Below are 17,419 nucleotides of genomic sequence, written 5' to 3' on the forward strand. Positions count from 1 at the left end.
TAAAGTGTAGCGGTAACTCTAAAAACCGGTTTTCACTACCCGAGGTGGGACAGCGCACCCGATAACGACAACAAACGAGCAAACGAAACAACCGATTTCGGAAACTTTCGGTAAACGTTTCTGAAGTAGTACATAGGTGTTGAACCTTGAGGGAATTTCTCAAATAGCTTTTTGTTTCTAACTTTTATTTTAAATCTTGACGGAACCACGATAACACGAGCTACTTTTAATCAACATAAGTCGCTATGATACTAAGAATTACACGTAAAACAGAAAATTACAGTTACGTTGTCACTGTGGTGATTATGCCATGGTTTTCATTTTATTAGATGGAAAATATGGTAGAATATAATGTTTATACCACATCAACATATTTTAATTTTTTTTTAAATATTTATAACGAACGCAGAGTAAACGGAGAGTGTTCTGTAGACAACACGTTTAAGGTCAAATTATATTATTTACATCTAACCAATTCGTCAAACTTTCGTAAGACTTAAGGAAATCTGTCATCTATATGACGTCACCATCTTGAATGCCCTTTGACAGTTGTTGGTGTCGCAATTTCCATTCAAAACAAGAAGGCAGAGAGAACACCACCTAGTTTTATTTTAAATAAAAAAAATTATTTATTTTTAGTACAGTAATTGTATACAGATTATATTTTAAAATTTAAAACAATACAAAAATAATTACGTGCAATACTCCACGATGTATTTATCTGTCGTCAGTGTTCGTTAACATTTCTAAAATTCAGTTAATGGCAAACAGTAAAAAAAAAAAAAAAACTGTCAAAAAGTTGTACTTACGGTATGGTAGCTCGAAATCCGGAGGCTATTAAGTCTCGTTGTTCAGAAATGAAATACTTGAACATAATTTCTAATTTTATCAGACACGTCTAAATGTATTAAAGCATATTAAATCCAAAGTTAATTTTAAAATTAAATATTAGTGTATTGTGTTCATTTAGTTAGTGAATGAAAAAGAATAATCGATTTATTAACAAAAATCAGAACTTCAACTTAAGTTTGTTTTGTTTGCTAATCTCAGTTATACAATTAGCTATGTAACTGTCCACCGGTGGTGTTAAAGTCGATATTTAGCGGTAAAAGCTCGCGAGATTGACGGTAAGTCACTGTTGGCTTCAGTTTAACTTGTGATTAATTTTTTTCTGCTTCTGGTTTATTTAGTGCAGGTTATCTTTATGAATGGTTAGTAAATAAGTTCCTATACAAAACTTTGATGTACTATATGTCTAGATTTGGAAACAAAAAACACAAAAAAAAACAGAAAAAGACGTAAGTTACTTCCAGTTCTAAATATAAATGTCTTTTTTATTGTTAGGCTTAGTTCAGCTGTATGAGTTTGACGTCACCGGTGATCTGAGTTACGCTCCCTGTAAGTTTCATAGATGAAAATAACGGTGAAATAGGCCTAACATAATTATTACTTATTATTGATGTAGAAACCTAGAAGTTTCAAGTTCATTATAAATGCAGTTTGTTATTATCTGTAAATTTCGTTAGAATAAATGTAAAATTTAAGCAAAGAATCCAAACTATGGAATTAGAAATATAGCAGTGACTTGAAACTGAATATGTACAGCAACTTAATATTAATGCGTTATTAAATTACTTGTCTGAACAACACCAAATGTTCAATTAAAAGTATTGCTTTTATGTAGTGATCGAATTTTTGTGATTAATATTAAGTTTTGTTTTTTAATTTCGCGCAAAGCTACACAAGGGCTATCTGCGCTGGCCATCCCTAATTTAGCAGTGTAAGACTAGAGGGAAGGCAGCTAACCATCATCACCCACCGTCAACCCTTAGGCTACTCTTTTACCAACGAATAGTGGGATTGATTGTTAATTTATAACGCCCCACGACTGAAGGAGCTAGCATGTTTTGTGTGACAAGGACTCGAACCCGCTACCCTCGGATTACGAGTCGAGTGCTTTAACAATCTGGCCATGGCGGGCCTGTTCCATTAGAGTAACCCAAACCTTGGAGGTTGGTGGTAACTTTCATTCCGCTTTGAAACTTACCAAAGCTCAAAGCTAACAAACGTGTTTCATAATTCATGTCGGGGAAGTTCAGTTTTGTCACCCGCTAGTACAGCAGTAAGCCTATGGATTTACAACGCTACAATCAGGGGTTCGATGCCCCTCGATGGGCTTAGCAGATAGTTCGATGTAGCTTTGCTATAAGAAAATACACACACACAAGTTTAGTTTTACGTGAATTTTTTTTTTTTCAGAAAAAATGAAATACCCTGGCCTAGGAATTTTCTAGTTGCTTCAAAATATTGAGTATTAATGTTGACTGGTTAATAAATATATATTTTTTAAATTTGTTTTCTGTTTTAAATTAAGGTATTTTAATTTAACTAGTATTCTAATCCTTTCCAAGATATGGAGAAAATAATAGGAATTATAATAATAATTATAAATTACATAAATGAAATAACTAAATAGAAACTTAGACGAACCTACTTTAAATAAATATGGCTGTGAGCACTCTTGTATTTCTAGTATGTAATCTTTCAGAGAACGGTTAAAGACTTATTTTTGAAAATTTACTTTCTCATAAACTTAACATTAAAATATAAAGCGCTCTCTGTTGAAAAACGTAAAAACTAAGAAGTGAGTGAGTTAATATGCTATTTGCGCCATCTATTTTATTTTGAAAAGGTGTCATCCTGCTACTAAGTTATAGAGCCTTTACCTTTCGTATTTATAAACTATTAAAATAAGTAACTGATTATATACAGCATATTTCAGAAGAGTGCACGTGCTCTTATCTCTTACCTTCGTGCAAGGGGTCAATGGAATGGATCATTAACTGCAAAACCCCTTGTCGGAACTTTGACCCTGCGTGCAGTATTGGAGCACTCATTCTTCGCTTTATACGCTATGGAAAAAAACAGTGAGAGACATTATTTCCTACGTCTCAATACAGTAAATAATCAAATAGAATTGTTAAATGTTATTATTATGTTACGTAAGAATACTGTTTGATGCGTCATAACTGTAGAACTACAGTTGTCTGGTGTAGTGTCTTAAGGTTACTTGTTTGTGTAATTAGTTTGGTTTGTTTGTCTTGTTTTGAATTTCTCGCAAAGCTACACGAGGGCTATCTGCGCTAGCTGTCCCTAATTTAGCAGTGTAAGACTAGAGGGGAGGCAGCTAGTCAATCATCACCCACTCCCAACTCTTGGATAACTCTGTACTAACGAATAGTGGGATTGATCGTTCCATGATAACGACCCCATGGCTGAATGCGCGAGCATGTTTGATGTAAGGGGGATTCGAACCCGCGATTCTCAAATTACGAGTGGAGCGCCTTCACCACTTGGGTATGTTCTGAAAGTGATATCACATGCACTGTTCGGTCAGGCATACGTTGCTCGAGCATTGGTAGAGGGCGCTGCTTTTCTCATCTGTCAGTGGCTGTGTGTACTCTGCCTTTGAATAGCTTTGCGTGAGGAATTGTTAAACAAACAAAATTCTAGTATGTCTCAGATGATATGAAAATTTAGGTCAGATAGATTTTGGGCTTTAAAATTACTATATTAACAAGGAAGTTAAATCCATTGTTATCTGATGAATCAGGGCATATTGACAGCTTTTAGAAGAGATGGTTCGTGATTGCCGGACTAAAGAAATTGAAAATATCATTAAATTAACTGGAATGAAGTTTTCCAGTTTAACTATTTTGGACAATATGTACAAAATCTTCAGCCATCTTATTGGCCTAAATATGTGTGGTTTGGTAGTTACGGTGCTCGACTTGCAATGTGCACATGACGAGTTGGAATGACCATCACTAAACACATCTGCTCTTTCTGCCGTGATGTGGCCCGGCATGGCCAGGTGGGTTAAGGCGTTCGACTCGTAATCCGAGGGTCGCTGGTTCGAATCCCGGTCGCATCAAACATGCTCGCCCTTTCAGCCGTAGGGGCGTTATAATGTGATGGTGAATCACATTGTCATTTGGTAAAAGAGTAGCCCAAGAGTTGGCGGTGGGTGGTGATGACCAATATCCTTCCCTCTAGTCTATCACAGCTAAATTAGAATAACTTTATGTGAAATTCAAAACAAAACAAATTCGGCCTTTCTTGAAGAAATAGCGAATTGGTTTGGTGCTTGGTCAACATATTTAATTGTTAACACTGACAGTATACATGTATCACACATGAGTTACAGAAAGGTATTTAAGTATGTACAGTAAAATAGTAAAATGAACAATACATACATGACATCAGGAGATGAGATTCAGTAATCAATAATTGTGTCATTATTTTAGCATAGTAGAAGATAAGACTCAGTAATCAGTTATTGTGTCATTATTGTAACATAGTAGAAGATAAGACTCAGCAATCAGTTATTGTGTCACTATTGTAACATAGTAGAAGATAAGATTCAGCAATCAGTTATTGTGTCATTATTGTAACATAGTAGAAGATAAGATTCAGTAATCAGTTATTGTGTCACTATTGTAACATAGTAGAAGATAAGATTCAGCAATCAGTTATTGTGTCATTATTGTAACATAGTAGAAGATAAGATTCAGTAATCAGTTATTGTGTCACTATTGTAACATAATAGAAGATAAGATTCAGTAATCAGTTATTGTGTCACTATTGTAACATAATAGAAGATAAGATTCAGTAATCAGTTATTGTGTCACTATTGTAACATAATAGAAGATAAGATTCAGTAATCAGTTATTGTGTCACTATTGTAACATAATAGAAGATAAGATTCAGTAATCAGTTATTGTGTCACTATTGTAACATAGTAGTAGATAAGATTCAGTAATCAGTTATTGTGTCACTATTGTAACATAGTAGTAGATAAGATTCAGTAAACAGTTATTGTGTCACTGTTGTAACATAGTAGAAGATAAGATTCAGTGATCAGTTATTGTGTCATTATTGTAACATAGTAGAAGATAAGATTCAGTAATCAGTTATTGTGTCACTATTGTAACATAATAGAAGATAAGATTCAGTAATCAGTTATTGTGTCACTATTGTAACATAATAGAAGATAAGATTCAGTAATCAGTTATTGTGTCACTATTGTAACATAATAGTAGATAAGATTCAGTAAACAGTTATTGTGTCACTGTTGTAACATAGTAGAAGATAAGATTCAGTGATCAGTTATTGTGTCATTATTGTAACATAGTAGAAGATAAGATTCAGTAATCAGTTATTGTGTCATTATTGTAACATAGTAGAAGATAAGATTCAGTAATCAGTTATTGTGTCATTATTGTAACATAGTACAAGATAATATTCAATAACCAGTTATTGTGTCACTATTGTAACATAATAGAAGATAAAATTCAATAACCAGTTATTGTGTCACTATTGTAACATAGTAGAAGATAATATTCAATAACCAGTTATTGTGTCACTATTGTAACACAGTAGAAGATAAGATTCAGTAAACAGTTATTGTGTCACTAGTGTAACATAGTAGAAGATAAGATTCAGTAATCAGTTATTGTGTCTCTGTTGTAACATAGTAGAAGATAAGATTCAATAACCAGTTATTGTGCCATTATTGTAACATAGTAGAAGATAAGATTCAGTAATCAGTTATTGTGTCACTATTGTAGCATAGTAGAAGATAAGATTCAGTAATCAGTTATTGTGTCACTATTGTAACATAATAGAAGATAAGACTCAGTAATCAGTTATTGTGTCACTATTGTAACGTAGTAGAAGATAAGACTCAGTAATCAGTTATTGTGTCACTATTGTAACATAGTAGAAGATAAGATTCAGTAATCAGTTATTGTGTCATTATTGTAACATAATAGAAGATAAGATTCAATAACCAGTTAATGTGTCACTATTGTAACATAGTAGAAGATAAGATTCAATAACCAGTTATAGTTTAATTATTGTAACATAGTAGAAGATAAGATTCAGTAATCAGTTAGTGTCATTATTGTAACATAGTAGAAGATAAGATTCAGTAACCAGTTATTGTGTCACTATTGTAACATAGTAGAAGATAAGATTCAATAACCAGTTATTGTGTCACTATTGTAACATAGTAGAAGGTAAGATTCAATAACCAGTTATTGTGTCACTATTGTAACATAGTAGAAGATAAGATTCAGTAACCAGTTATTGTGTCACTATTGTAACATAGTAGAAGATAAGATTCAGTAATCAGTTATTGTTTAATTATTGTAACATAGTAGAAGATAAGACTCAGTAATCAGTTATTGTTTAATTATTGTAACATAGTAGAAGATAAGATTCAGTAATCAGTTATTGTGTCATTATTGTAACATAGTAGAAGATAAGATTCAGTGATCAGTTATTGTGTCATTATTGTAACATAGTAGAAGATAAGATTCAGTAATCAGTTATTGTGTCATTATTGTAACATAGTAGAAGATAAGATTCAGTAACCAGTTATTGTGTCACTATTGTAACATAGTAGAAGATAAGATTCAGTAACCAGTTATTGTGTCACTATTGTAACATAGTAGAAGATAAGATTCAATAACCAGTTATTGTGTCACTATTGTAACATAGTAGAAGATAAGATTCAGTAATCAGTTATTGTTTAATTATTGTAACATAGTAGAAGATAAGATTCAGTAATCAGTTATTGTGTCACTGTTGTAACATAGTAGAAGATAAGATTCAGTAATCAGTTATTGTTTAATTATTGTAACATAGTAGAAGATAAGATTCAGTAATCAGTTATTGTTTAATTATTGTAACATAGTAGAAGATAAGATTCAGCAATCAGTTATTGTGTCATTATTGTAACATAGTAGAAGATAAGATTCAGTAATCAGTTATTGTGTCACTATTGTAACATAGTAGAAGATAAGATTCAGCAATCAGTTATTGTGTCATTATTGTAACATAGTAGAAGATAAGATTCAGTAATCAGTTATTGTGTCACTATTGTAACATAATAGAAGATAAGATTCAGTAATCAGTTATTGTGTCACTATTGTAACATAATAGAAGATAAGATTCAGTAATCAGTTATTGTGTCACTATTGTAACATAATAGAAGATAAGATTCAGTAATCAGTTATTGTGTCACTATTGTAACATAATAGAAGATAAGATTCAGTAATCAGTTATTGTGTCACTATTGTAACATAGTAGTAGATAAGATTCAGTAATCAGTTATTGTGTCACTATTGTAACATAGTAGTAGATAAGATTCAGTAAACAGTTATTGTGTCACTGTTGTAACATAGTAGAAGATAAGATTCAGTGATCAGTTATTGTGTCATTATTGTAACATAGTAGAAGATAAGATTCAGTAATCAGTTATTGTGTCACTATTGTAACATAATAGAAGATAAGATTCAGTAATCAGTTATTGTGTCACTATTGTAACATAATAGAAGATAAGATTCAGTAATCAGTTATTGTGTCACTATTGTAACATAATAGTAGATAAGATTCAGTAAACAGTTATTGTGTCACTGTTGTAACATAGTAGAAGATAAGATTCAGTGATCAGTTATTGTGTCATTATTGTAACATAGTAGAAGATAAGATTCAGTAATCAGTTATTGTGTCATTATTGTAACATAGTAGAAGATAAGATTCAGTAATCAGTTATTGTGTCATTATTGTAACATAGTACAAGATAATATTCAATAACCAGTTATTGTGTCACTATTGTAACATAATAGAAGATAAAATTCAATAACCAGTTATTGTGTCACTATTGTAACATAGTAGAAGATAATATTCAATAACCAGTTATTGTGTCACTATTGTAACACAGTAGAAGATAAGATTCAGTAAACAGTTATTGTGTCACTAGTGTAACATAGTAGAAGATAAGATTCAGTAATCAGTTATTGTGTCACTGTTGTAACATAGTAGAAGATAAGATTCAATAACCAGTTATTGTGCCATTATTGTAACATAGTAGAAGATAAGATTCAGTAATCAGTTATTGTGTCACTATTGTAGCATAGTAGAAGATAAGATTCAGTAATCAGTTATTGTGTCACTATTGTAACATAATAGAAGATAAGACTCAGTAATCAGTTATTGTGTCACTATTGTAACATAGTAGAAGATAAGACTCAGTAATCAGTTATTGTGTCATTATTGTAACATAATAGAAGATAAGATTCAATAACCAGTTAATGTGTCACTATTGTAACATAGTAGAAGATAAGATTCAATAACCAGTTATAGTTTAATTATTGTAACATAGTAGAAGATAAGATTCAGTAATCAGTTATTGTGTCATTATTGTAACATAGTAGAAGATAAGATTCAGTAACCAGTTATTGTGTCACTATTGTAACATAGTAGAAGATAAGATTCAATAACCAGTTATTGTGTCACTATTGTAACATAGTAGAAGGTAAGATTCAATAACCAGTTATTGTGTCACTATTGTAACATAGTAGAAGATAAGATTCAGTAACCAGTTATTGTGTCACTATTGTAACATAGTAGAAGATAAGACTCAGTAATCAGTTATTGTTTAATTATTGTAACATAGTGGAAGATAAGATTCAGTAATCAGTTATTGTGTCATTATTGTAACATAGTAGAAGATAAGATTCAGTGATCAGTTATTGTGTCACTGTTGTAACATAGTAGAAGATAAGATTCAGTAATCAGTTATTGTGTCATTATTGTAACATAGTAGAAGATAAGATTCAGTAACCAGTTATTGTGTCACTATTGTAACATAGTAGAAGATAAGATTCAATAACCAGTTATTGTGTCACTATTGTAACATAGTAGAAGATAAGATTCAATAACCAGTTATTGTGTCACTATTGTAACATAGTAGAAGATAAGATTCAATAACCAGTTATTGTGTCACTATTGTAACATAGTAGAAGATAAGATTCAGTAATCAGTTATTGTGTCATTATTGTAACATAGTAGAAGATAAGCTTCAGTAACCAGTTATTGTGTCATTATTGTAACATAGTAGAAGATAAGATTCAATAACCAGTTATTGTGTCACTATTGTAACATAGTAGAAGATAAGATTCAGTAATCAGTTATTGTGTCATTATTGTAACATAGTAGAAGATAAGATTCGGTGATCAGTTATTGTGTCACTATTGTAACATAGTAGAAGATAAGATTCATTGATCAGTTATTGTGTCATTATTGTAACATAGTAGAAGATAATATTCAGTAATCAGTTATTGTGTCACTATTGTAACATAGTAGAAGATAAGATTCAGTAACCAGTTATTGTGTCATTATTGTAACATAGTAGAAGATAAGATTCAGTGATCAGTTATTGTGTCATTATTGTAATATAGTAGAAGATAAGATTCAGTAACCAGTTATTGTGTCACTATTGTAACATAGTAGAAGATAAGATTCAATAACCAGTTATTGTGTCATTATTGTAACATAGTTGAAGATAAGATTCAGTGATCGGTTATTGTGTCATTACAGTAGTTGTACATGTTCCTTATTCAGTGTTTCCAGACTGGCTAATGTGACTGTATATTTGCCGTAATCCTCACAGCCAGGTCTCACTTTGTACGTGTGTTACAAAAGTAGCGGTTGCATATGGATTTGTGATTGTTACAAGTCAGTCGGTTGGAGCTGGCTTTGTGTTATTTTGGTTTCTTCTAAGTTGTGAGTATACAACAAGGACACTAACAAATTTCGACAACTTTTAGCAACGACAAACATTGATACCTTGGTACTGATATATATGGACGTTTCAAAGTTTGTGTTGAAGCTATAGACGTTATTAAGTCTTATATCAAGTTTACTAAAATTATCAACCATTCGAATAAAAGTTTTTATGTCACTGTGATTGAACTGTGTTATTTTTAAAGCAAAAAGTTAATTCATTCGTCTAACCAATAACTACGAATAATTCTTCAACAACAACATAAAACGTCGACTGTCTAATTTTGTCATAAAAGTGAAACGTGTTTTCCATTTTATGTTACCATATGATCTGATAGATGGTTTCATATGAAAATGAATTTATAGTGTCATTTGAATAACTTATATCGCAAGTTATGAATACATCACGTCTTAGAAATGAATAAATCTGTTGTATTAAATATACTAACGATACTAAATCTGTTGTATTAAATATACTAAAGGTACTAAATCTGTTGTATTAAATATACTAACGATACTAAATCTGTTGTATTAAATATACTAAAGGTACTAAATCTGTTGTATTAAATATACTAAAGGTACTAAATCTGTTGTATTAAATATACTAAAGGTACTAAATCTGTTGTATTAAATATACTAACGATACTAAATCTGTTGTATTAAATATACTAAACGATACTAAATCTAAATTGTATTAAATATACTAAAGATACTAAATCTGTTGTATTAAATAATATACTAAATCTGTTGGATACTAAATCTGTTGTATTAAATATACTAACGTACTAAATCTGTTGTATTAAATATACTAAAGATACTAAATCTGTTGTATTAATATATACTATCTGTTGTATTAAAGGTACTAAATCTGTTGTATTAAATATACTAAAGGTACTAAATCTGTTGTATTAAATATACTAAAGTTGTACTAAATCTGTTGTATTAAATATACTAAAGGATACTAAATCTGTTGTATTAAATATACTAAAGGTACTAAATCTGTTGTATTAAATATACTAACGATACTAAATCTGTTGTATTAAATATACTAAAGGTACTAAATCTGTTGTATTAAATATACTAAAGGTACTAAATCTGTTGTATTAAATATACTAACGATACTAAATCTGTTGTATTAAATATACTAACTAAACGATACTAAATCTGTTGTATTAAATATATACTAAATCTGTTGTATTAAATATACTAAATACTAAATCTGTTGTATTAAATATACTAAAGATACTAAATCTGTTGTATTAAATATACTACTAAATCTGTTGTATTAAATATACTAACGATACTAAATCTGTTGTATTAAATATACTAAAGGTACTAAATCTGTTGTATTAAATATACTAAAGGTACTAAATCTGTTGTATTAAATATACTAAAGGTACTAAATCTGTTGTATTAAATATACTAAAGGTACTAAATCTGTTGTATTAAATATACTAAATATACTAAAGATACTAAATCTGTTGTATTAAATATACTAAAGGTACTAAATCTGTTGTATTAAATATACTAAAGGTACTAAATCTGTTGTATTAAATATACTAAAGGTACTAAATCTGTTGTATTAAATATACTAAAGATACTAAATCTGTTGTATTAAATATACTAAAGGTACTAAATCTGTTGTATTAAATATACTAACGATACTAAATCTGTTGTATAAATATACTAACGATACTACTAAATCTGTTGTATTAAATATACTAACGTACTAAATCTGTTGTATTAAATATACTAAAGGTACTAAATCTGTTGTATTAAATATTACTAAATCTGTTGTATTAAATATACTAACGATACTAAATCTGTTGTATTAAATATACTAAAATACTAAATCTGTTGTATTAAATATACTAAAGGTACTAAATCTGTTGTATTAAATATACTAAATATACTAAATCTGTTGTATTAAATATACTAACGATACTAAATCTGTTGTATTAAATATACTAAAGGTACTAAATCTGTTGTATTAAATATACTAAAGATACTAAATCTGTTGTATTAAATATACTAAAGATACTAAATCTGTTGTATTAAATATACTAAAGATACTAAATCTGTTGTATTAAATATACTAAAGGTACTAAATCTGTTGTATTAAATATACTAAAAGATACTAAATCTGTTGTATTAAATATATATACTAAATCTGTTGTATTAAATATACTAAAGGTACTAAATCTGTTGTATTAAATATACTAAATACTAAATCTGTTGTATTAAATATACTAAAGATACTAAATCTGTTGTATTAAATATACTAAAGGTACTAAATCTGTTGTATTAAATATACTAAAGGTACTAAATCTGTTGTATTAAATATACTAAAACGATACTAAATCTGTTGTATACTAAATCTGTTGTATTAAATATACTACTAAATCTGTTGTATTAAATATACTAAAGATACTAAATCTGTTGTATTAAATATACTAAAGGTACTAAATCTGTTGTATTAAATATACTATACTAAATCTGTTGTATTAAATATACTAAACTGTTGTATTAAATATATAACTAAATCTGTTGTATTAAATATACTAACGATACTAAATCTGTTGTATTAAATATACTAACGATACTAAATCTGTTGTATTAAATATACTAAAGGTACTAAATCTGTTGTATTAAATATACTAAAGGTACTAAATCTGTTGTATTAAATATACTAAAGGTACTAAATCTGTTGTATTAAATATACTAAATACTAAATCTGTTGTATTAAATATATACTAAATCTGTTGTATTAAATATACTAAAGGTACTAAATCTGTTGTATTAATATATACTAAATCTGTTGTATTAAATATACTAACGATACTAAATCTGTTGTATTAAATAAATATACTAAATCTGTTGTATTAAATATACTAAATCTGATACTAAATCTGTTGTATTAAATATACTAACGATACTAAATCTGTTGTATTAAATATACTAAAGATACTAAATCTGTTGTATTAAATATACTAACGATACTAAATCTGTTGTATTAAATATACTAACGATACTAAATCTGTTGTATTAAATATACTAAAGATACTAAATCTGTTGTATTAAATATACTAAAGGTACTAAATCTGTTGTATTAAATATACTAAAGATACTAAATCTGTTGTATTAAATATACTAAATCTGATACTAAATCTGTTGTATTAAATATACTAAAGGTACTAAATCTGTTGTATTAAATATACTAAAGGTACTAAATCTGTTGTATTAAATATATACTAAATCTGTTGTATTAAATATATATACTAAATCTGTTGTATTAAATATACTAAAGATACTAAATCTGTTGTATTAAATATACTAAAGGTACTAAATCTATTGTATTATATATACTAAAGGTACTAAATCTGTTGTATTAAATATACTAAAGGTACTAAATCTATTGTATTAAATATACTAACGATACTAAATCTGTTGTATTAAATATACTAAAGGTACTAAATCTGGTACTAAATCTGTTGTATTAAATATACTAAATCTGTTGTATTAAATATACTAAAGGTACTAAATCTGTTGTATTAAATATACTAAAGGTACTAAATCTGTTGTATTAAATATACTAAAGGTACTAAATCTGTTGTATTAAATATACTAACGATACTAAATCTGTTGTATTAAATATACTAACGATACTAAATCTGTTGTATTAAATATACTAAAGGTACTAAATCTGTTGTATTAAATATACTAACGATACTAAATCTGTTGTATTAAATATACTAAATACTAAATACTAAATCTGTTATTAAATATACTAAAGATACTAAATCTGTTGTATTAAATATACTAACGATACTAAATCTGTTGTATTAAATATACTAAAGGTACTAAATCTGTTGTATTAAATATACTAAAGGATACTAAATCTGTTTGTATTATTAAATATACTAAGGTACTAAATCTGTTGTATTAAATATAATACTAAATCTGTTGTATTAAATATACTAATACTAAATCTGTTGTATTAAATATACTAACTAAATACTAAATCTGTTGTATTAAATATACTAAAGATACTAAATCTGTTGTATTAAATATTAAATATACTGTTGTATTAAATATACTAAAGGTACTAAATCTGTTGTATTAAATATACTAAAGGTACTAAATCTGTTGTATTAAATATATAAATACTAAATCTGTTGTATTAAATATACTAAAGGTACTAAATCTGTTGTATTAAATATACTAACGATACTAAATCTGTTGTATTAAATATACTAAAGATACTAAATCTGTTGTATTAAATATACTAAAGGTACTACTAAATCTGTTGTATTAAATATAATATAACGATACTAAATCTGTTGTATTAAATATACTAAAGGTACTAAATCTGTTGTATTAAATATACTAAAGATACTAAATCTGTTGTATTAAATATACTAAAGATACTAAATCTGTTGTATTAAATATACTAAAGGTACTAAATCTGTTGTATTAAATATACTAAAGATACTAAATCTGTTGTATTAAATATACTAAAGGTACTAAATCTGTTGTATTAAATATACTAAAGGTACTAAATCTGTTGTATTAAATATACTAAACGATACTAAATCTGTTGTATTAAATATACTAAAGGATACTAAATCTGTTGTATTAAATATACTAAAGGATACTAAATCTGTTGTATTAAATATACTAACGATACTAAATCTGTTGTATTAAATATACTAAACTGTTGTATTAAATATACTAAATCTATACTAACGATACTAAATTGTATTAAATATACTAACGATACTAAATCTGTTGTATTAAATATACTAACGATACTAAATCTGTTGTATTAAATATACTAACGATACTAAATCTGTTGTATTAAATATACTAAAATACTAAATCTGTTGTATTAAATATACTAACGATACTAAATCTGTTGTATTAAATATACTAAATCTGTTGTATTAAATATACTAAATCTGTTGTATTAAATACTAAATCTACTGTTGTATTAAAAATACTAAATCTGTTGTATTAAATATACTAAAGGTACTAAATCTGTTGTATTAAATATACTAAAGGTACTAAATCTGTTGTATTAAATATACTAAAGGTACTAAATCTGTTGTATTAAATATACTAAAGGTACTAAATCTGTTGTATTAAATATACTAAAGGTACTAAATCTGTTGTATTAAATATACTAAAGGTACTAAATCTGTTGTATTAAATATACTAAACGATACTAAATCTGTTGTATTAAATATACTAACGATACTAAATCTGTTGTATTAAATATACTAAAGATACTAAATCTGTTGTATTAAATATACTAACGATACTAAATCTGTTGTATTAAATATAAATCTGTTGTATTAAATATACTAAAGATACTAAATCTGTTGTATTAAATATATAAAGATACTAAATCTGTTGTATTAAATATACTAACGATACTAAATCTGTTGTATTAAATATACTAAAGGTACTAAATCTGTTGTATTAAATATACTAAATCTGTTGTATTAAATATACTAAACGATACTAAATCTGTTGTATTAAATATACTAAAGATACTAAATCTGTTGTATTAAATATACTAAAGATACTAAATCTGTTGTATTAAATATACTAACGATACTAAATCTGTTGTATTAAATATACTAACGATACTAAATCTGTTGTATTAAATATACTAAAGATACTAAATCTGTTGTATTAAATATACTAAAGATACTAAATCTGTTGTATTAAATATACTAAAGGTACTAAATCTGTTGTATTAAATATACTAAAGATACTAAATCTAAATCTGTTGTATTAAATATATATACTAAATCTGTTGTATTAAATATACTAAAGGTACTAAATCTGTTGTATTAAATATACTAAATCTGTTGTATTAAATATACTAACGGTACTAAATCTGTTGTAAATATACTAAATACTAAATCTGTTGTATTAAATATACTAAAGGTACTAAATCTGTTGTATTAAATATATAGATACTAAATCTGTTGTATTAAATATAAACGATACTAAAATATATTAAATATACTAACGATACTAAATCTGTTGTATTAAATATTAAATACTAAATCTGTTGTATTAAATATACTAAAGGTATACTAAATCTGTTGTATTAAATATACTAACGATACTAAATCTGTTGTATTAAATATATATACTAAATACTAAACTGTTGTATTAAATATCTACTAAATCTGTTGTATTAAATATACTAAAGGTACTAAATCTGTTGTATTAAATATACTAACAATACTAAATCTGTTGTATTAAATATACTAAAGGTACTAAATCTGTTGTATTAAATATACTAAAGGTACTAAATCTGTTGTATTAAATATAGGTACTAAATCTGTTGTACTAAATCTGTTGGTACTAAATCTGTTGTATTAAATATACTAAAGGTACTAAATCTGTTGTATTAAATATACTAACGATACTAAATCTGTTGTATTAAATATACTAAAGGTACTAAATCTGTTGTATTAAATATACTAACGATACTAAATCTGTTGTATTAAATATACTAAATCTGTTGTATTAAATATACTAAATCTGTTGTATTAAATATACTAAATACTAAATCTGTTGTTGTACTAAATACTAAATCTGTTGTATTAAATATACTAAAGGTACTAAATCTATTGTATTAAATATACTAACGATACTAAATCTGTTGTATTAAATATACTAAAGGTACTAAATCTGTTGTATTAAATATACTAACGATACTAAATCTGTTGTATTAAATATACTATACTAAATCTGTTGTATTAAATATACTAACGATACTAAATCTGTTGTATTAAATATACTAACGATACTAAATCTGTTGTATTAAATATACTAACGATACTAAATCTGTTGTATTAAATATACTAAAGGTACTAAATCTGTTGTATTAAATATACTAAAGGTACTAAATCTGTTGTATTAAATATACTAACGATACTAAATCTGTTGTATTAAATATACTAAAGATACTAAATCTGTTGTATTAAATATACTAAAGGTACTAAATCTGTTGTATTAAATATACTAAAGGTACTAAATCTGTTGTATTAAATATACTAACGATACTAAATCTGTTGTACTAAATCTGTTGTATTAAATATACTAAAGATACTAAATCTGTTGTATTAAATATACTAAAGGTACTAAATCTGTTGTATTAAATATACTAAAGGTACTAAATCTGTTGTATTAAATATACTAACGATACTAAATCTGTTGTATTAAATATATACTAAATCTATTGTATTAAATATACTAACGATACTAAATCTGTTGTATTAAATATACTAAAGATACTAAATCTGTTGTATTAAATATACTATACTAAATCTATTGTATTAAATATACTAAACGATACTAAATCTGTTGTATTAAATATACTAAAGGTACTAAATCTGTTGTATTAAATATACTAAAGATACTAAATCTGTTGTATTAAATATACTAACGATACTAAATCTGTTGTATTAAATATACTAAAGGTACTAAATCTGTTGTATTAAATATACTAAAGGTACTAAATCTGTTGTATTAAATATACTAAATATACTAAATCTGTTGTATTAAATATAATACTAAATCTGTTGTATTAAATATACTAAATACTAAATCTGTTGTATTAAATATACTAATACTAAATCTGTTGTATTAAATATACTAAAGATACTAAATCTGTTGTATTAAATATAATACTAAATCTGTTATTAAATATTAAATACTAAATCTGTTGTATTAAATAACGATACTAAATCTGTTGTATTAAATA

The 17,419-nt window shown here is 26.6% G+C and overlaps 1 protein-coding gene across 3 annotated transcripts in view; it reads right to left on the reverse strand.

Annotated features, from left to right (window-relative positions):
- LOC143246912 (sodium/potassium/calcium exchanger Nckx30C-like) overlaps positions 1 to 2,940 on the reverse strand; it is a 28,018-nt gene extending 25,078 nt beyond the window's left edge. For all 3 annotated transcript variants that reach the window (XM_076494181.1, XM_076494182.1, XM_076494180.1), the window contains exon 1: positions 2,810 to 2,940. In XM_076494181.1, coding sequence (XP_076350296.1) covers positions 2,810 to 2,897 — 88 coding nt within the window. In that variant the 5' untranslated portion in view covers positions 2,898 to 2,940. The remainder of the gene's footprint in view (positions 1 to 2,809) is intronic.
- Between the last annotated feature and the right edge of the window lie 14,479 nt (positions 2,941 to 17,419).

The sequence above is a fragment of the Tachypleus tridentatus genome, chromosome 3 (assembly GCF_004210375.1).
Source record: "Tachypleus tridentatus isolate NWPU-2018 chromosome 3, ASM421037v1, whole genome shotgun sequence".
In the NCBI taxonomy this organism is placed as follows: domain Eukaryota; kingdom Metazoa; phylum Arthropoda; class Merostomata; order Xiphosura; family Limulidae; genus Tachypleus; species Tachypleus tridentatus.